Below are 21,955 nucleotides of genomic sequence, written 5' to 3'. Positions count from 1 at the left end.
ATTCTCCTGTTAATTGAGATCAGAATAATGATCGAAATAATATTAAAAGAGCATCAAAGACTATTTCCTCGGGTGGATGGAGCTATTACAAGGGGGAATAACTATAGGGTTCATGGTGGGAGATATAGGAAGGATATCAGAGGTAGGTTCTTTACGCAGAGAGTGATTGGGGTGTGGAATGGACTGCCTGCAGTGATAGTGGAGTCAGACACTTTAGGAATATTTAAGCGGTTATTGGATAGGCACATGGAGCACACCAGGATGATAGGGAGTGGGATAGCTTGCTCTTGGTTTCAGATAAAGCTCGGCACAACATCGTGGGCCGAAGGGCCTGTTCTGTGCTGTCCTGTTCTATGTTCTATAAAACTAACATGAACAGCGGGGATTACTGGAATATTCTGAAAGTTCTGTATCTCATTTAAACAGCAGCGTCTCTTGTACCTGATTTGCACCGTGTTCTATTGTACAGTATAATCTGATTTCCATTATTGAAGAGTTCCTCTCATAGCTGCCAATGAGTGGCGAAATGATCAGTTCATAACCTGATTCAATGGAAGATAAAACATTTATTTTTGTGATATTTGCAATGTGCCGCAAAGCCCTGATATCCTGTGTTCGCAATACCTGGGAATGTTAGACAGCCGGTGGCCGATAGAGTGAGCTGCAATTATTTAGATGCTGAAGAAGAACTTTCATGATCTCCGTGTCCGTTCCGATTCATTAACTTCTCTGTCAAAAGTCGATTTATTTTTATGTTTCACAATCAACTCACTGTTTAATTATCAGGAAGGCGGGATTCTTATTATTTTCAAAGGGCTGTCTTCGAGATTGAGGTAGTTTGACAAATATAAGGAGAAACATTGTATTGTGTGAGAGTTTCCTCTCATCTCCAAACCCAAACTGTACAGTGATAGCCATCCACACAGTAAATAGAATCACTTTGTTCATCCCCCACATTTAGTTACAGAAATGGATAACAATTCTTCTGATAAATTATGCTTTATTATTGTAATGTGACAGAGATTCGGAATTATTGCAAAATAGACTGACGGTCTCCTTATTTTCCAAAAATGTTATTTCAGCATTTTTAGATTTGTGTTCTTCTTGGGGGCGTGGTAATAAAAACACCATATTTACAATGGAATTAATTTTTTTAAATAAAGAAATGATGAACTGCAAATTCACCATCAGAAATAATGGAGACAATACAATGAACATGTTCAGCAAAACAAATATCCCGACACAGACAAAATGTCCATTTTAATATTAACCTATTGTAAATCTCGGAGTCCATTCTGTTGGGGTGTGGAAGGTGGGACGTGGAACCAGTCGCCGCCTCCAGCAGGGAATCAACAGGCGACGCCTGGAAAGCCGCCCCCTTCTGCCGGGTATTTAAATGCCGCTCACTGGGACCGGAATCCAACAGTCCCGGAGTTGGTTTGTTCATTGATTTTCTGACACAACCATTTCCCCCAAATCACCAGAAGGATGAGGTCGGCGATTTCTCTCAGTTTGTTGCTGACTTTCTTATCCGGTGAGTAGTTTTATTTTTATTGTGCAAGTCTGACTGCTACTGTCTCAGTGTTATTCTATCTCTGGAATGTTGCAGAATCAGCAATCATTTCACCAGGATTAATCCTCGGGGTTTTTGATATATTTTTACAGGTGTCCAGTCGGAGGTTGTGTTGACTCAGCCAGAGGCAGAGACCGGGCTTCCCGGAGGCTCCCTCAAACTGACCTGTAAAACCAGCGGCTTGACTCTTGGCAGCACCTGGATGGGTTGGATCCGGCAGGTTCCCGGACAGGGGCTGGAGTGGCTCGTTAGCTACTACGATTCATCCAACAAATATTACGCCTCCGGGATTCAGGGCCGATTTACTGCGTCCAAAGACCTTTCAAGCAGCATCTTCGCTTTGGACATGAAGAGCCTGAAGATTGAAGACACGGCCATCTATTACTGTGCAAGACACCACAGCGAGAGGAACCAGGGCTGCACCCGAACAAGAACAGCTCGAGAGGGAATTCAGCAACTTCCATCATAACCTGAAGGTAAGTATCTGTTTTAAATGTAATATTAACGACAGTGGTCAGAACCAAACCATAATCGTGTTTAAAAGAAGTAACAAAGAAAGCATTTAACAGTAAAATTTAACAAACTCACCACTCTAACGGGGTGAGCTTTTCACTGACTTTATATTTGTTGTAGTTTCAGCAAGTACATCACTGGACATATTACTCATTTTAATATTTCTGATAGATTGTGTTATATAAACAGTTGCATGCATTTTAAATTAGAGCAGAACTAATGGTCCATTTGAAGTGAATATTGAGCGGCAGTACTGAACAGAGTGAGTGCAGTTTTTGTGTGGGTGTGTGTCACTGTGATACAGCAGTGGGTCACAGTGCTGAGCACAGCGACATCCTCATACAAAAACCTCAGAGAAAGACTTTGCTTAAATATGTGATCAGTGCCACTGCCGAATGCTAAACACAATGAGGAATAGACAAAATAATAGGTAGAAGCAGCATTGTTTTTTAAAAGATATAAAATACTTCAACTTTATTGTTATTGATTTACATGCTGAATGTGCACAGAGAGTGTAAAAGTTTCTAATCCCCTTTATCAATATCATGACCAGTAAAAATTGAAATATCTCACTGACTCACTCTTAAACGACATGGAAACAGACTTTTGAAATAGCAGTGAAATGACCTATCTGTATTTTACAGTTAATAATCTGCCGCAGTATTTGTCATGCTGTGTCTCACTGTGATAACTGGAATGGCACAGCAGTTAGTGTCAATACAAAAACACCTCAGCACTAATTGATTGAGGCTGGATCAGAGTCACTTTTAAATTCCAACTTTAATCACAGTACAGTATTATTTATGTCCAGCACTGACCACATGATAAGAATGAACATGGAAAATACGTGATAATTACTCAATTATCGGTTGGTGTTTATCAATAACATGTTCATGTGTTCCTCTGTGAAATATAAAACATTCGGGTCATTTATAAATGGAGAATGGTATCCAGAAATACAATTATAATTTAATGAACATTAATTGACTTTGCTTTTCCTCTGGTTTGTGAATATTTAAAATAATGGTGGTTTTGTGTCTATTTTGTACAGGGACGGTTATTGTATGACACAGCCCAGGGAATGTGACACTGTGACTACTTCGACTACTGGGGACAAGGTACCATGGTGACGGTGACTGCAGGTAAGAGCGATGCACTTATTGAATAATTGGTTTACATGTGTCTTTGTTTTATATTTTTGTCTATTCTAATAATCAATTTGTTTACTTAAATGTGGGTTTGGTGGATTGAGAATTTTTACAATGTTTCCTGTGATTCTGCTGCAAAGGGGTTCTAGAATTCTGCTGTTTCTTGACAATAGAGGCTGCTGAGCGATTCAATCCTTAATTATTGTGATTTTGTGTTTATCTTTTGAGGCTACTGTGTGGCTGGGTTACTTTAAAAGCCTGACGTCTGTTAAACAATTCAGCGTGTCGGTCATGTTTAATCTCGGTGACATCTAGTGGCTGCGGGTTGTACCATCAACTGCACAAGTGTTTGAAATCGAACCCAATATTTTTTAAAAGTTCTAAAATTTCTAGATTAATCCAGTGAACATGTTCCACTCACGAGCAGTGCTGGTGCTGCTATGCAATATTTCTGCTTATTATAAACATTAATTACTTTGGTGATGGGTGGATTGGCTGGAATTTATATTAAAAATTTCTGTCAATGTTACATTTGATTCTGTTGAAAGTGTTTGTAGAATTGAGCTGCTTCTGCAGGAAGCGGGGTTCAGACTCTCAGTGGTGCGTTTTTTCTGGTGAGGAGATTATGTATCTGGGTGACTTTAAGTAAGTAAAATTTGTGAAATAGTTTGGTGTTTCTGCATTGTTTAAACTCGGTGACACAGCTGTTACACGCTGCGGGTTTACAATTGCTTGACGCATGACTGCAGGCAGAAATCAGACAGGCTTTAGTGTGTTTGTATTTTTTAAATTTTAAGTGATAATTGCAGGTTAAACTAAACCACGGTTTACGCCGCTCGTTCAGAACATAGTTTGTCACGGCATTCACAATCTGAGGTACCTGCAATGTTTAATCTCGGTGGCATTTGATGGCTGGAGCTTTTACCATCCAAATGTTTAAATATGTTTGAAATATATTCCAATCTGAATAAAATGTGATAACGTTTCAATACTAATTTGTTGGGCATCTTCCATCTCCTCGCAATGCTATTGTTATTATTCCAGATTTATGTTTCCTTTAACAATTGGTTAAGAGCTGGTTTGCTAGATTCGATATTGAGATTTTCTTGCAATGTTACATTTGACTCTGTTCAATGGATAATTGAGCTGTTTCTCCATGAAACGGATTCATTCCCTCATTGATGTGTTTTGGTGTGTTTCCGTTGAGGAGATTCTGTGGTTTGGTCACTATGAATGTTTAAAATTTGTGAAAGAGTTTGGCTTTGCTGAATTATTTCTGCATTGTTCAAACTCGGTGCCACTGAGCGGTTAGACGTTTTCTGGTTGAATGCAAACAATCTTTGAGTTTGAAAATCCTTGAAGGGAGAAAACGAGCAGGTTTTTGAAAAAAACTAAAATAAAGATATTACAGCATTTTTATAAATTTTAACTAACGCTTACAAATTAAAATAAATCATGACGTACAACGCTCATTCGGACACTACGTCGTTGCTGCAATCACAAACTTCTCATTAACAAGTTTAATAGTAAAATTAATATAAATCAAACAATTATTAATCGGTAATATAACTCCATATTCACCAAAGATTACTTTGTATTGATATAATTTAGCAGTAATCCCCTTTAATTGTTCTGTTGTGCTTTTCACACAATTAACATGACCAGAACATTTTCCAGACTGCAAATATTTTGTGACAATTCCAGAAATTATTTCAATGATAACATGCTGTTTCCACAGCAGCTCTCAGCTGAACACGATACTTTGCATTAGTCGTTATATCCCAGATTAAGTTCGCATTCACTGGAATACGAGTTTTGCAGAATAAGACGTTGCTTTTTGGCTATTTTTGTATCCGAATACTACATTTTTTTTCTGTGCAGTCGCAACCAGATTATTCCTTCCAAGTAATTTGTAATTGGATACCGAGATAATTAATTACTAATCTCATCTCAAAATTTGTGAAATGGTTTGGTGTTTCTCAATTGTTTCTGTATTGGTTCAACTCAGTGATACTGAACGGTTACACGTTTTCTGGCTAAATGAAAATAAAACTGCGTTTGAAAATTCTTGTAGGGGTAAAGTAAACAGGTTTCGGAAAAATAAAATAATTAGATGTTAGGACTTTTATTCATGTTAACTGATGCTTACAGATTAAAATAAATCATGAATTACAATTCTTACTGTGACACTGTATCTCTCTTAGGGACATTACACTACCCTGAATCTTTTATATTCGATGTGCTCATTTTCAGAAAAAATACATTTTTGCCCAGTTTTCGGGATTTGAGACAGACAGAGAGAGATAGTTAAAAGGCGAAGGGAGTTTTGAAATGAACATCAGGTTAATTTAAAATATGTATTGATTTTTTTGTTGTTGTAATTTGACCTTTGATCAATTAGAATCAAGGAGTTTGTATAAATTTGACAGAGCGAGCAGAGTTTTCTGACAGGTGGAATTCGCTGACACTCAAGCAATTGTTCATATGATTGTGTTTGAATTGTAGTAAAGTGTCAACACAAACTGGCTAGAGATGGACAAGTTAATGCTTGAAATTCAAAAAGATTAATTTATATAAAAATATTCTGATATTACAAAAATAATATTAGCTCTGCACTTAATAATAACATCATGTCTCCCATTACTGCTGAACTCAGGATAGAATTATGGGAAGAATAAATGACAGAATAGAAGAATTGATCATATCTGAACCTTATGTTTAATACTTGTTAAATATTATAATGAAGAAAAAGTCTGGACTTATATTCTGCATCGTGCTTTAGAGGATTTGAATCAATTGTCCTCTTTGTGTTTGCACTGTTTAATTCAGATTTTCTTTAATTAAACAATGTGTTCAGTAATTAAGTTATATGGATGGTCTAACTTTTTAAATCTAGAATGCATTATTATTGATTTCAAACTGCCAGGCCGTTACAGCCTATACAAATTCAGAAGTATGCATTTTTAACACGTTTCTAGGTTATAATACGACATTTGTAGTAAAAGTGGAAAAGTAAAATATTACAATGTGATTGGATTTAAGTAAATGAATGACAGATTCTGAATGTTTCCATTCAGTAATTTGAAACTATTGTTTAACATTGTATAAGATTTAATTGTAACCTAATTATTTAACAATGCTGGAGGTAGAAGCGCGTTTTGAATGATTGAAAACTCATTTTATTACAGAGTTCAAATCAGCTGATAAGTGAACTAACTGGCAATTAACAATAACTTAAAATATAATATTGGTGCTGATTAATTTAAAACAAAAGAACTTGGATACTGTACAGGCGTGCAAAATACAATCCGTTTTGAGAATATTTAATTGTATCGAAAATGAATTCAGAAACAAAACATTTCTTTACTCAGCTATGCTCAGCTCGATAAAGTGTTTTGCCTTGATTATTTTGTTCATTAATTTAGTTAAGAAATTAACTCGAATCAGATAATGATTTTTAATGTAAATGTTTCTTGATTTGTTTACTTCTTACTGTGTCACTGCGTCTCTGTTAGGGACATTGAACTGTCCTGAACCTGTTATTTTTGATTGCTCATTTTCAGCGAAATTACATTTTTACATAGTTTTCGAGAAGTGAGACAGAGAAATAATTAAAAGTCGAAAGGAGTTGTGAAATGAATATCAGTTTAATTTAACATAGGTTATTGATTTTCTGTTGTTGTAAGTTGACCATTGTTCAATTAGAATCCAACAGTTTCAATGAAATTGACAGATTGAACAGATCTATCTGCTGGGCACTCGATTGTTGCACCGTTTATGTCTGTTCTGTTTCTGTGTGCGTGGTCACTGTGCTGGGACCAGGAATCTGCCTGACTGGTTGTAAATCTTTTGGTTTCTTCTGCTGTATTTCAGGGAGTGAAATTTGATTTATTTCTTTATAAACTTGTAACTGTGAGAAACATGACAGTTTGACTTGATGTTTGACTTGTAGTCTCAGAAATGAGATCCCTAAAGCATATTGTGACCATCAGGCAGAGCAGAAACGTCAGACTGGAGAGGGAGATTTCGGTGATTTTTAAGCTTTGATGTACCGGCCTTGGGAATGTTCGATGAGCAAATGCAAAGTGAGATTTACTGTATTGTGCTCCGTACTATAGCAGTCCCTGACCTGTTTAGTATGACAGTTGAAGGGTCAAATTCATTTGCATCTTATTTTTAATCTTCTAAAGACATTTTAGAGTCATTTGCTCGGCCAGAATTTTTAATCTTCCCTTATTGTTCCTTGATGAAAGTGTTGATGTGAAGCATTCTTGAATAACTGCAGTCCATATGCTGCAGGCATCCGCCGTGCTGTTAGGCAGGAAATTCCAGGATTTTGACCCAGCGACTGTGAAGGAACTGAGATACTGTTTCAAGTCAGGATGGTGTGTGTCTTGGAGGGGAGCTTGCAGGTGGTCGTGTTTATGTGGCTGCTGCCCTTGACCTGTTAGGATGTAAAGGCAGCGGGTTTGGACAGTGTTTTGTATGGAGCCTTGGTGAGTTGCTGCAGTGCATCTTGTATATAATACAAACTGCTGACACTGCTTGTCAGTGATGGAGAGAGCGAATAGGGTGAATGAGGGGGCGCATAATCTTGTGGGTGGCTTTGCCCTGGATTGTGTCAATTTTTAAAAGTTTTTACAGTTTTCGCTCATTGAGAAAAGCGGAAATTATTCAATTGCGACTGATTGTGAAAGATTTAAATGTTTTTCCAACCCCTGCCCCGCGCTCCGTATTGTGCTCACTTGTCACTCCCATTTACTGTGAGAGTGGGTGAGTTTGTCTGGAGTGAGGGTGCATTTCCAAACTGAATTAACTAGATATAGACTTTCACACGTCACACACACTCTCACACACATAAATACACACATACACACTCTCATATACTCTCACACATGCACACATACATACTCACACTTACTTTCTCTCTCATACGACCTCTCTCACACACCCATACACATCTCTCTCTCTCACGTTACACATGCATTCTCTCAAATACAAATACATACATCCTCTCGCTCTCTCCATCAATCTCTCACACCCCTATACACAAAAGCAATCACATCCCACACACCCATCCATTCTCTCTTATACACAGACACACACTCTCACATAAGCAGTCTCACACTCTCGCACACGCACTCTCACATGCACTCTCTCCCCCACTCTCTGTCACACATGCTCAAGCTGTCTCACATTTCTTCACACGCTCTCTCACAATTCCTCTTGCACACGCATCTCTCTCTCGCTCACAGACACGCACATATTTCTATCTCTCTTGCACACACTGTCTCACACCTCTACATTCTTGCTCTCTCACAAACACTCTCTCACAAACATAGACACATGCACACACTCTAACACACACTCTTACACACAGACACAGTCTCTCACATAAGCACAGTCTCGCGCACACATTCTCTCTCTCACACACACACATGCACTATCCCTCTCACATTCCCTCTTCCGTACACTCTCACTTCATCTCACACACATTCCCATGCTCTCTCTCTCTCATACGGACACTTGCACACGCATTCTCTCACACAGGTACATATTTCTCTCTCTTTCACACGCTCACTCCCTTACACATTATCTCACACACGCACAATCTTGCTCTCAAACACTGTCTCTCACAAACACCCTTTCTTTCACACGCACACAATCTCGCACACAGTCTCTCCGTCTCTTACACACGAACACACATGTATATACAATGTATCTCTCTTTAAACACTCCACCTATCACAGACACATGTTCTCTCAACAGTCATTTCACTCACACACACTCACGCATCCACTCTGTCTAAGTTTCACACTTTTTCTCGCTGACACACACTCTCCCCGCCCCTCCACACACACACACACACACACACACACACACACACACACATACACTCAAACACCCCACATTGCTTCTATCACCCACACACATTGTACACATCTTTCGCACTCACACGCCATCCCATGCACAGTTTTACACACTGATGAACATATTATTTTGCTTTCCAATAGGCACTCCCTCTCACACACACTGTCTTTCACATGAACACAACACTCTCCCACACACATAACCTCCCTCTCAGGCACACACACTCTCTTTCACAGACATCGTGTATCTCAAATAGACACACTCCCTTTCACATCAACATACACACAATCACACACAGAAGTACTCTTTCACACAGACTCCCCACACACACACTCTCCCCGCCCCTCCACACATATACATTTTCAAGAAGAGACACACTGTCACACACAAAGAATAACTCTTCAAACACACATTCTGTCTCACACACACACATTATCTCACACATCCTTTCTCTCACGCACACTCTCTCCTCTTGCACGCGCAGTCCACTGTCTCACACACGTGCAAACGCATTCTATCATTCACAGGCATCCTCACACACACATTCTCTCTCTCTCTCTCTCTCTATCTCTCTCGCCCTCTATCTCTCTCTCTATCGCTCTCTCTCTCTCTCACACACACACACACACACTCTCTCTCTCTCTCTCTCACACACACACACTTTCAATCTCACGTACGTCAGAGTGTCTGTCCTGGACACCATAGAGTAGAATCATAGGATGCTACAGTGCAGAAGGAGGCCATTCAGCCCATCGAGTCTGCACCAACAGCAATCCCACCAAAGCCCTATCCCCATAAACACATGTATTTACCCTAACTAGTCTCCCTGACACTAAGGGGCAATTTTAGCACGGCCAATCCACCGAACCCACATCTTTGGACTGTGGGAGGAAACAGGAGCACCCGAAGGAAACCCAAACAGACACGGGGGGAACTTGCAAACTCCACACAGACAGTGACCCAAGTCGGGAATCCAACTCTGAGGCAGCAGCGCTAATCACTGTGCCACCGTGCCACCCGCCCCCCCCACCGCCCCCTCCCCTCCCCCACCGCCCCCTCCCCCGACCGCCCCCCCCCCCCCCCCCCCCCCACGGTACCATTTGAATGAGGGTGGGATCAAGGGGCCCGAGTAAACTCAAGTCAATAAGAATCGGCGGGAAATTCTTCTCTGTTTGGAGTCAAACTTAGCACAAAGCAACATGGTATTGGTGTTTGGAGGTCAAACATCTAAGTTCAGATTTCACTGCAGGATTTCGGCAGGGGAGTGTTCTGGGACCAACAATCTTCTACTGCTTCAACAGTGACATTCCATCCAACATGAGGTCAGAAGTAGGAATTTCCATGTGTTAAGCCGGACACAAACACCCAAAAAATAAGAAGGGAATTGGCTGAGACCAAGGCCGCCTGGCTCCCAATACTGGTGTAAACTTGGTGTTTGATTCCTGTGCGACCCATCCTAGTTTTGCTGTCAGCTTCCCTACAGCTCCCTCAGCCTGACTATTTGTTCACTGGTACGTGTTTCTTAAAGAAAGACGCCGACATTAAAGCAGCTGCCCGGTGATTTACACATCCCTGTTACTGAAAGCTGATCAATGTGGAGAATCGGGAAAAGATCGATGGAGAGGAAGAGGTGGAGGTGGCCCACTGACTCTCTCACCCTCATCCACACTTACTCACTCACCCTCAATCTCTCATCCTCACTCAAAGAACTTGACTCACTCACCCTCACTTATCCACCTTCCCTCGCTGACACACTCTCACTCATTCATCCCCACTCACAAATCCCAACTCACTCATCCCAACTCACTCATCCCAACTCACTCACCCTTGCTCACTCATCTACCCTCACACACTCAATTTCACACACTCAATCTCATACACTCAACTTCACACACTGAATCTCACGCACTCAACCTCAGAAACTCATTGATCCTCATTCACCCTGAATCACTCACCCTCACACCCTCACTCACTCAAAATCACTCACACATTCGCTCTCTCACTCTCACCCATCCTCACTCACTCACCCTCATTCACTCACATTCACACCCTCATTCACTCACCAGCACTCACTCACTGACTCAGACTCACTCGCCCTCGCACACCCTCACTCACTCATCCTCATTCACTCACTGTCACTCAGTCACCCACACTCACACGCTATCACTCACTCAACTTCACTCACTAACCCTCAGTCACTCACTCAGAGCCTCAGTCACTCACCAACACTCATAGTCATCTTCGTTCACTCATCCCACTAACCCACCCTCACTCACCCAGTCTCACTCACTCAGCCCACTTACCCACCCTCACTTATCCAGTCTAACTCACTCTCACTCACCCCACTTACCCACCTTCACTCATCCAGTCTCAATCACTCTCACTCACTCACCGCACTTACCCTCCCTCACTCACCCAGTCTCAATCTCTCTCACTCACCCTCACTCACTCACCGCACTTATCCTCCCTCACTCACCCAGACGCACCCCACACACTCAAGCTCAATCACCCTCTCTCTCTCACATACGCCACCTCAAACATTCAAACTCACTGAGACTCACGCACCTACATTCACTCACACACCCTCACATATTCACCATCACTCACGTTCACCCACCCGAACTCACAGATCCTCAATCACTCATCCTCAGTCAAACACCTTTACTCACTCACCTTCACTCATCCACCCATCCGCATTCATTCTCCCTCACACTCTCACACACCACCCTCAATAACACACCCTGACTCACTCACTCTCTCACCCTCACTTACTAAGTCACATTCACTCCTCACCCTCATTCACTCGCTCTCACTCACCCACCTTCACTAACCTTCACGCATCCTCACTCACTCACCCTCATTCATTCTCTCTTACCGACACTCACTCACCCACCTTCACTCACACATTCAGCCACCTTCACTCACCCACCCTCTCTCACACACCCTCATTTACTCACGCTCTCTCACCCTCACCCACACTCACTCACTCACCCTCAATCACTCATCCTCACTGAAAGAACTTCACTCACTCACCCTCACTTACCCACCTTCCGTCACTCACACGCCATCACTCATCCACTCTCACTCCTTCAATCACTCACCCTCACGCACTCACATTCTCTCACTCACACTCGCTAACCTGTGTGTGGAGGTCTGCAACGAGAGAGAAGAAAGATCTCAAGCGGCAGTTTGGTGTTAAAATGTGGGAGCTGCCCTGCGAATGTGGAGAGCTGGGGGGAATCCCTGGGGGCTCAGGGCCAAGGACAATGGCAAAGAGCCGTGGAGAACAGGAGGCGTGCTAAAGGGCAGAGAGCCGGGGGGGAAGGGCAGAGAGCTTGGGGAATGGGCCCACAGCCGGGCAACAGGGCAGAGAGCCGGGGGAAAGAGTAGAGAGTCAGGAGAAAGGGCAGAGAGCCAGGAGAAAGGGCAGAGAGCCAATCGAAAGGGCAGGGAGCCAGGTGAAAGGGCAGAGAACCAGGACAAAGGGCAGAGAGATGGGGGAAAGGGCAGAGAGACCAGGGAAAGAGGAGAGAGCCAGGATAAAGGGCAGGGAGGCCGGGGAAAGGACAGAGAGCTGAGGAAAAGGGCAAGAGAGCCCAGAGGAAAGGGCGGAGAGTCAGTGGGAAAGGCAGAGAGTCAGGGGGAAAGGGCAGAGAGCCTGGGGAAAGGGCAAAGTGGATAGGGAGCAGGGACACCGGGCAGAGAGCCGAGGGAAAGGGTAGGGAGCTGAGGGAAAGGACAGATAGCAGGGGGAGAGGGCACAGAGCTGGAGGGAAGTGTAGAGAGCCAGGTGGAAGTGCGGAGAGCCGGGTGAAAGGGGAAAAGAGCCACAGGGAATGGCAAAGAGCCAGGGGAAAGGGCAGAGAGTCGGGGAAAATGGGCAGGGAGTGGGTGATCGACAGGCGGAGTGAGGAGGTGCAAAATAGAGCTCGCACCACAATCAGATCATCTGTAATCTCAGTGAATGATGGAGGAGACGTCAGGGCCCGAATGGCCAACTCTTGCTATTAATGTATGACCCTTCAATTAGTCAATGTTGCAATTATTTGAATTTATAATCACATTTAGAGTTTCCTGGTCATTCAGTAAGTATTCATTACGGAGGTATTTTTGAAGCAAAGTCACTAATCTTCGTTTTGTGGAGTGAGGGACAGTGAGTTGGAGAGAGGAAGGGGTATATGTCAGTTTGAACACAGGCAATTTCCAAAACTACAATGTGGAGATGCCGGCGTTAGGTGGGGATGGGCACAGTAAGGAGTCTGACCACACCAGGTTAAAGTCCAACAGGTTTATTTGGAATTGCGAGCTTTTGGAGCTCCTTCATCAGGTGAGTGGATGATATGAATGAAGAGACAACTTCTTCATCACAAAGTGCTGTTGTTTGAGAAATAAATAGTGGTTGCAATAATGGAGAAAATCTTTGCTCTTCTCTGTTAATCCAATGAATGATATGTCATTTTAAGGACAGCAGAATGTTTTTTCTTTCTAATCTGATAGAGGTGGAGACAGGGATATGAGTTTCTACAGAGATGACGGATCTCAGATGATAGAAATAACAGAATCACAAAGGTGGATGTAGGTTTTGATCAGGAAATATTAGGATTAGTTCATAATTCTAGTCAAAGTTTGAGATAGAAACATAGAAAATAAAGCAGGAGTAGACCATTCGGCCCTTTGAGCCTGCTCCGCCATTCACTTTGGTCAGAGCTCATCAATATCCTGATCACACCTACTACCCATATCCCTTGATCCCTTTAGCCCCAAGAGCTTTATCTAATATAGAAACATAATTGTAAAAACATGTTTGATGATTTAATAAACGCAAGAGTCTAACTTGTTCAATCGACTATTCTTTCCCAGCGACACCGTCTCCGCCCACTCTCTACAGCCTGGTCTCCTCCTGTCAGCAACACAACCCCGACGGCTCCATCACCTACGGCTGTTTGGCGATGGACTACTCTCCAGATGTCTCCAAACTGACCTGGAAGAAAAATGGGCAGCCGATCACCAATGGGTTTAAGACTTACCCGTCAGTGAGAAACACGAAGGGAACCTATACCCTGAGCAGCCAGTTAACCATCACCGAGTCAGAATGCCCCAAAATTGCCTGTGAGGTTCGACACAGCGGCTCAGTCAAGAGCATTGGAATGCAATGTAAGTGTTGTGGAACCTGGGAAAGACAGGGACGCTGTGATTGAACTGTATAAGGCTTTAGTTATAACTGATCTGTAGCACTCCGAAAAATTGGAATTGTGCAAAATCCAGGTAAGTGTCTACTGACTGAAAAGTTGCTCAGAACCAGAGGGCCATAGAAATGTTACTGTACAGAAGGAGGCCATTTAGCCCATCATATCTGTACTAGCCAAAATGGAGAACAAATAAACTATCCAGTCATTTTCAGCCCATTTTCCAGCCCTTGCCCTGTAGCCTTGCAGGTTAAAGCACTCGAGATCCAGACCCAGATACCTTTTAAATGAGCATGCTCCCTGGTAATTGAGCCCTCCACTTGGGGAATGAATTATTTCTGCCTACATCATGCCTCAGCCTCCTCTTTTTCTGAGAACAACCCCTCCCTATCCAATCTCGCCTCATGGCTGCAATTTTCAGGCCCTGGCAACATTCTTGTAAACCTCATCTCTCTCCAGAGTCATTACATCATTCCTGCAACGTGGTGACCAGAACTGTACAGCAAACTCCAAACGTGGCCTAACTCGGTTTTATACAGCTCCATCATTACACCACTGTTTTTGTATTCAATCCCTCACATAATAGAGGAACTAATCCGATATGCTTTCTTGATCAACTTTTCCAGCTGCCCTACCATCTACAAGGGCCTGTGGACGTGCACTCTAAGGTCTTGCATTTCCTCAATCCCTCTTAACATTCCAGTTTATTGCCTTGCGTTGTTTTCCCTCCCTAAATGCATTGTGTGGCACTTTTGACGGTTGAATTCCATTCGCCATTTCCCTGCCAATTCAACCAAACCATGGATATAATTCTCAAATCGGCAGCGATGGTGCTAAAATAAAAGAACTAATTTTAATTGTTGTCAATTGAATCTTCAAGTAACGTCTGAACATTTGTTTGTTGAAGGCCCACGCGTTCTCCCCCCAACCGTTATCCTCACCGTGAGTTCCAGTGAAGAAATCACCACCAGAAAATTTGCAACCATCGTCTGTTCAATCATCGATTTCCAGCCAAAGTCAATGACGGTGAAGTGGCTGAAGAATGGACAACTCATGGATTCAGGAATTGTCACCTCTCCCGCCTGTGAAGTGAATGGGAACTTTTCGGCCAGCAGTCGGCTGACAGTCTCCGCTCAGGAATGGTTCAGTAAAGTGGTCTATACCTGCCAGGTCACTCATCAAGAATTCACCCAGATTCAGAACATCAGCGGATCTCTGGGTAAGAGACTCAAACCGAGGATAAAATATATAATTTCGATGTTAATCGAAATTAGGGATCTATTAAAGTTAGTACAAAGATAGAACAACTTCTAATTTACTGTCATGTGGTTTGCTGCATTAGGACAGTGCTCCATTCAGAATTTCATCACAACAGCAATTTTTGTTATTCCTTCATGAGATATGAGGGCACTTAAGTGTCAACCACATTGCTGTGGATCTGGAGTCACATGCATGCCAGGCCAGATAAAGACAGCAGATTTACTTTTCTAAAGGGCATTCGTGAACCAGGTGGGTTTTTACAACAATGGCTTCATGATGATCATTTGACTTTTAATGAAAGATTTTTACTAAATTCAAATTTCACCATCTGCAGTGGTGAGATTCGAATCTGTGTCCCCAGAGTCGTGCCCTGGGTTACAAGACCATTGGCAACACCACCATGCCACTGTCTCCCCTTGAAATAGTGTTCCCTTCCATTTTGAAGTAATATAGTAAGCGAGGTGGTCTTGATGTCAGCTTTTTCCTGAGACAGCTGGTAAGATTTGGAGAGACAGTCGGTGTCGGACTGTTTCACAGGTCACAGCATAGGGGTAAAATATTGGGAAGTGCATCCACCCTACTTATAAACTAACTGCCAGTACTTGGTTCCTGAGTTCAGGAATGGTATATTTGTTGGGGAATACTGCAATGTTGATTCATGAGAATGAAACCGCTGCTAAAATACTTGAACAAAAAGAGAATAATTTCACAGAGCAGGCTGGTTTTCCATCCTCCAGAGAGGTTGAAAGGTGATAGTTAGAGGTTGATATATCGAAGGCAACTTCGTCTCCTTCAGGCTGAAGACTGCTGTCCTGCTTCTGAAGAGGGAACTCGGGTTGATTTTCATTTTTCATTCACAGATCCTCCCCAGTGCCCTGATACCACAGTGACGATACAGCCACCACCAATAGAACAGGTCTTACTGGAGGCGACCGTGACCTTAACCTGCATCATTTCTAATGCTCCTTATGGAGTCAACGTGTCCTGGATCCGAGACAGGAAGTATTTGAAATCAGAGATTGCCGAAAAGCCTGGAGCGGATCCTGACAGCGTGGTCAGCAACTTAAACATCTCGACACAAGCCTGGCTGAGTGCGGCTGTGTTTGACTGCGTGGTGAGCCATCAGGATCTGCCGACTCCTTTAAGAAAATCCATCCACAAGGAAACAGGTGAGCTGAGAGATTGAAGCAATAAATGCGTCACTGTGTCTATTTCCAGTGTAAGTGGACTGGTCAATATTCAGTATTCAGTGCATTAATGGTCTCCCCTGAGTGCAAACTCCACTAACTAAAAACTGGGGATTGTAGATATTTTTACGGGGAAATTTGATGTGTTGATGAATGAAAAGTGAACTGAAGGCGATGTTATTGGGTTTAGATCGAATAATGAGGGAGGAGCCTGATGTGGAGCATAAAAACCAGAAAACCAAAAATAAAGCCGATCAGTTGGAATCAGGCCGAAGAGCCTGATTCTGTGCTGTAAAATTTCTGAAACTTCCCAGTCCAGCCCCCTGAGTTATTTGAGAAAATAATTGTGTTCACCTCTGCTCCAAGCTGGAAGTCAAAAATGGAAACATTTAAAATCGAAACGAAGCACATTTTTCTGATATCTAGCCAGCAGTTTCATTGTCTCCAGAATTCTCCAGTTTATTGACATTTATTGTACATTTTCTGCAGATCCAAATCCGCGGGAACCGTTCGTCTCTGTCCTCCTGCCCTCGGCAGAAGAAGTCTCCGCTCAGAGATTCGTCTCCCTCAGCTGCTTAGTGAGACGTTTCTCCCCTCGAGAGATCTTCGTCAAGTGGACCGTCAACGACAAGCCGGTGAATCCTGGGAACTATAAGAACACCGAGGTGGTCGCGGAGAGCGGGAATAGCTCCTTCTTCATGTACAGTCTGTTATCCATTGCAGCAGAGGAATGGTCCAGCGGCGCTTCTTACTCCTGTGTGGTGGGACATGAAGCCATCCCCTTGAAGATCATCAACAGAACAGTTGACAAATCCAGCGGTAAACCCAGTTTTGTGAACATTTCCCTTGCACTGATGGACACCGTTAATTCATGTCAATGAGAATCACTCGGTTACATTAAAAACTTCAATAAAAAGAATAAAATCTTTTTCCTCCAACGATAAATGAAATACCCAATTGCTTAATTGATTGGTTTTCAATTTTACTTCCACTATGTATCTTTGGTTTGAGTCAGGTATTTTCACGTCTCGGGCCCAAGCCTTGTTGAACCAGTGCACCCAGCTCAGATACACCCTGTGTTAGAGACAGAGTAGAGCACTTTCATTACAGTATTCTGCAAAATATCTTCACCGACTTTCCTCCCACTGAGGAGAAATCTGACAATTTGAACATTTCTGACAAACAAACACAATTTAGATCTCGGTGTTCCTGCTTCTCTCGTTGTCCATGCCTTTACCATTGATGTCAGCTTTAAGCTGCTGCACCACACCCACTGGGAACTGAAGTGAGGGTCACACACAAACATGGAGCAACAATCCCCCCATCAGAGAGAGGGGAGAGTGAAATTGTGAACATACCGGATTCCTACTCACCCAACAAAGAGAGGGGAGAGCAGTAGCTAACCCATGTACCATCACTTCCTCAATGAAAAGAGGAGGAATGGCATTATTTAATCCACTGTACCTCCACCTCCTCAGTGGTTAGAACCATCAGGCACATTGCTTCACCGGGTAGAGAGAGGGAAATTATGAGCTCACTCTCCTCCCTCTTCGCAAGTAACGTGTTTGGAAGGGACCAGCTCTCTACCAGAAGAACCCAGTTGCCAACCGTACAAATTAGCTTCCGGTTTATTTGCTGCAGAGTTTGAAGTATCATTATCTTAATCAATGTGATGCATATATACTTATGCAACATAATTTAAAAATGTTTCTGCACTCTTGTTCCTGTTAATCATGTCCTGGCATTGATTTCCCATAATGCAAATTGAAACAAATGATTGAATCCTCCCCGGTTTTTACTGTTCTGTCCCTGATGTTTCTGAGATGCATCAATGAATGATTTCATTCGTTCTCCTGATATCACCGTGCCACTCACATAAACTACATTCATACAGCAAAACATTGAAAATATGCGCCATTATTCGTGTTGTTTGGATCATTTTCAGTTAATGATTGCGGTGAAACTTGGAGCAACAGCTAAAAAATACACACACTGACAATACTCCACAAAACTGTCACAATTATAAATACACACATAAGCGCACACACACACACTCACACTCACACACATACACACACACACACATCGACACAAATGCACAACTACACACACAAATACACATACTCACACATATGCACACAAATACAGAAAGACACATGTAAATATACACACACAAACGCATGCACATACCCCCACACACATACATATACAGAAATAGGGACAGGCACATTCAAATACAGACACAGAAACACACAAATACACAACAGATACACTTTCACACACCATAGGTACACGCAATACTTGCACAGACGAACACACATGCAGAGAAACAAGAATGCACACACAAATGCACTCATGGGCAACGCATGCACAAACAAAAATACACACTTACACAAATACACCCACACAAAAATACACCCATACCCAAACACATCCGTACACAAATATACATAGGGACACACCCATTCTCTCTCTCTCTCACACACACACACACACACACACACACACACGCACACGCACACATACACACACACACATATACGAACACATAGACACGCGCTCTTGTACAAACAGACACTAAAACAACAACATACACACACATAATCAAATATGTACAAACGCACACATGTACACATGAAACACACAAGTACATACACATACACATACGTGAGTAGGTACAGACCCAAACACAAACACATACATGCATAGACACAATACAGACAGATACACACGCATGCAGACCCACATAAATACACAAGCACATACTTGGACTCAAATAAATACATATATTAGCACACGTTCACGCTGATAGGAATATAGATATAAAGACACACAATGTTATACACATTCACAAACATATATGGAAATACATATAAACAAATCACCAGACTGCATATAGAAGAATAGACAGCAAAACATTTACACACAAACATGTAGACGCAAACATTAACATGCTCATAGAACAGAACACCAGAGCACACATTACTACACATCGAAACACAAATATACATCAACGCACCGTTTTAAAGAATGTCAACACGTGTATACATACACTGACATGTTAACAGGCGTGCACAGAGACACATGGAGAAACAGACGCACACAGAAAGGGAAACAGTAAGTAGTTACCTGATGAAGGGGCAACGCTCCGAAAGCTCGTGCAACCAAATAAACCTGTTGGACTTTAACCTGGTGTTGTGAGACTACTTACTGTGCCGACCCCAGTCCAACGCTGGCAACTCCACAGAAAGGGAAACAAACATTATTAGAGTGACAGAAATTAACACATAGCAATAGGCATAAACACATGTGCAGGCATTAAGAGTGGCATTAATATATATTCATAGACTTCACACAATAAGAGAGTCATATATACACAATGACAAAATAATAAAATATGCGCACAGATGCAGACACACAACTACACAAATCAACAATCACAGGCAAATGTACGCGCACATTAATACTCATAAACACATATTAACTCAGAGCCAAAGATCAATGCAGAGCACGAGATGCTCATGCACACGCACACAAATGCAAAATCTTCAATACAAACGGTAGGCAAATGATGAAAGTAAAATTTAAACGTGACTTTTTAATGGAGATATCCACAGATTTATTATCCCAATGTACAATGAACAGATAAACACGTTGAGAAACTGAATTAAGCTCACGATCTACTAAACATTTCCACCATAAAGAAGCACAGATCGGAAATTACATCCCAACTCTTAAACAACAACATTCACAGTTTACAGATCAGTAACCATCTGTGAAAACAATCATTGATCAGTGAACGTTCCTCGATATCAGTGATAATACTCTTCAATAAGGGATAGTTCCGAATTGTCAAAAAATCAACTGATTTTCAAGAAAACACCTTCAGTGCTTTCTGACATGGACTGTCCAAGGAATGTCAATAAAGATCAGGTGTGAAAATAGTTACGGAGATCGGTTACTGAGTGTACTGAGCTTAAGAGTAGGTATACATTGAAAATTAGGTTCAAGATTAAATGAACAGTTTAAAAAGGAGAACGGGGAAAAGAAAAATAACAATAAGATTACCTGGATAAATAAAGTAATCTAATTTCATATCCTGGTCTCCGTCCCCTAGACTCCACCGACCGCATCTGGATTGAAGACAATGAGGATGATAACAGTAACATCTGGACAACGGCTTCCACGTTCATTGTCCTGTTCTTCCTGAGCATTTTCTACAGCACTGCGGTCACTCTGGTGAAGGTGAGATGATTGAATGCACTCACATATCAAACTGACAGAATGGATTTGAAAAATCTCTCAATGTTCCACTGATTAAAAACTCTAACATTAATGTCCCGCATCATCAACATCTGATCATTATTGTATCTTTCTTTTACAGATCAAATGATGGGTTGAATTTTGGAAGCTGCAGATTTCCCTCAGCTGATTATCAAGATCTCTGTGTGGATCAAATACAATATCTGCTCTTGGTGACTCTATCAGTAAAATTCTCTCAGTTTATCATTCTGAATCTGTAACTGAGACAATCATAGACGGTATTCAGTTTTCAGAGTGAAAAGTACGAGGCATTTTTTGTTATAATGTAATTGTGGTTAATAGTCTCCCCATAGTTTAAATATCATGTATAAATAAGAAACTTTTCTCATTCCATTTCCATATTTGTTAATTCCTCTTTCTATTAAGGTCCTGTTTTCTCTTTCTGGTGTATGTAACAGATGTACAAATATTGACGGATTCCCTGTGCATGTGTTGTGTTCTCAATGTGAAGCTCGATCCTTAAATTCACTTTTCTAATTTTAAAAAATAATGTCGCTGTAAAATATTCTCTGAATTTTTAAAATAAATATTGAATGAAAATTTAACCATCTCTGGCTTGGCTTAATTCCGTTTTCCAAAGCCCATCAACTCCGCCCCATATTCCATATTATACGGTTTCCCCTCTTTCCCAGACATGTCTGTTCCCCCAGTCCTGTGCGGGATGTGTTTGAACTCAAGGCCGTTCAGTGAAAGAGTCACTGCGCCACCAAGTGGCCAATCCGTATAAAGACACCTTCATCTCTGCCTTTTTATGATAAAATCCAGAGACAGAGCGAGTGAAGAATGAGGAGAACCTCGGTGATTTCACTCATAAACTGGTCTGTCACTGACCGAGTTTCAGGTCATTCTAAAAAGCAAAGGCTCTGTTTCATCAGAGGCCGATGCAGGACAGTG

At 42.0% G+C, this 21,955-nt stretch overlaps 1 gene segment (V, D, J or C); it reads left to right on the top strand.

Moving 5' to 3' along the window:
* The first annotated feature begins 1,419 nt into the window (after positions 1-1,419).
* On the top strand, positions 1,420-17,696 carry LOC144484160 (Ig heavy chain C region-like). The segment is given in 7 exon segments: positions 1,420-1,534; positions 1,666-1,975; positions 3,182-3,228; positions 13,966-14,259; positions 15,199-15,510; positions 16,412-16,720; positions 17,228-17,696. Coding segments are annotated over 7 exon segments (1,710 nt in total).
* The last annotated feature ends 4,259 nt before the right edge of the window (positions 17,697-21,955 follow it).

The sequence above is a fragment of the Mustelus asterias genome, unplaced genomic scaffold (assembly GCF_964213995.1).
Source record: "Mustelus asterias unplaced genomic scaffold, sMusAst1.hap1.1 HAP1_SCAFFOLD_94, whole genome shotgun sequence".
NCBI lineage: Eukaryota > Metazoa > Chordata > Chondrichthyes > Carcharhiniformes > Triakidae > Mustelus > Mustelus asterias.
Note: the sequence above shows the minus strand (reverse complement) of the source record. Positions and strands in the feature narration are given on the sequence as shown.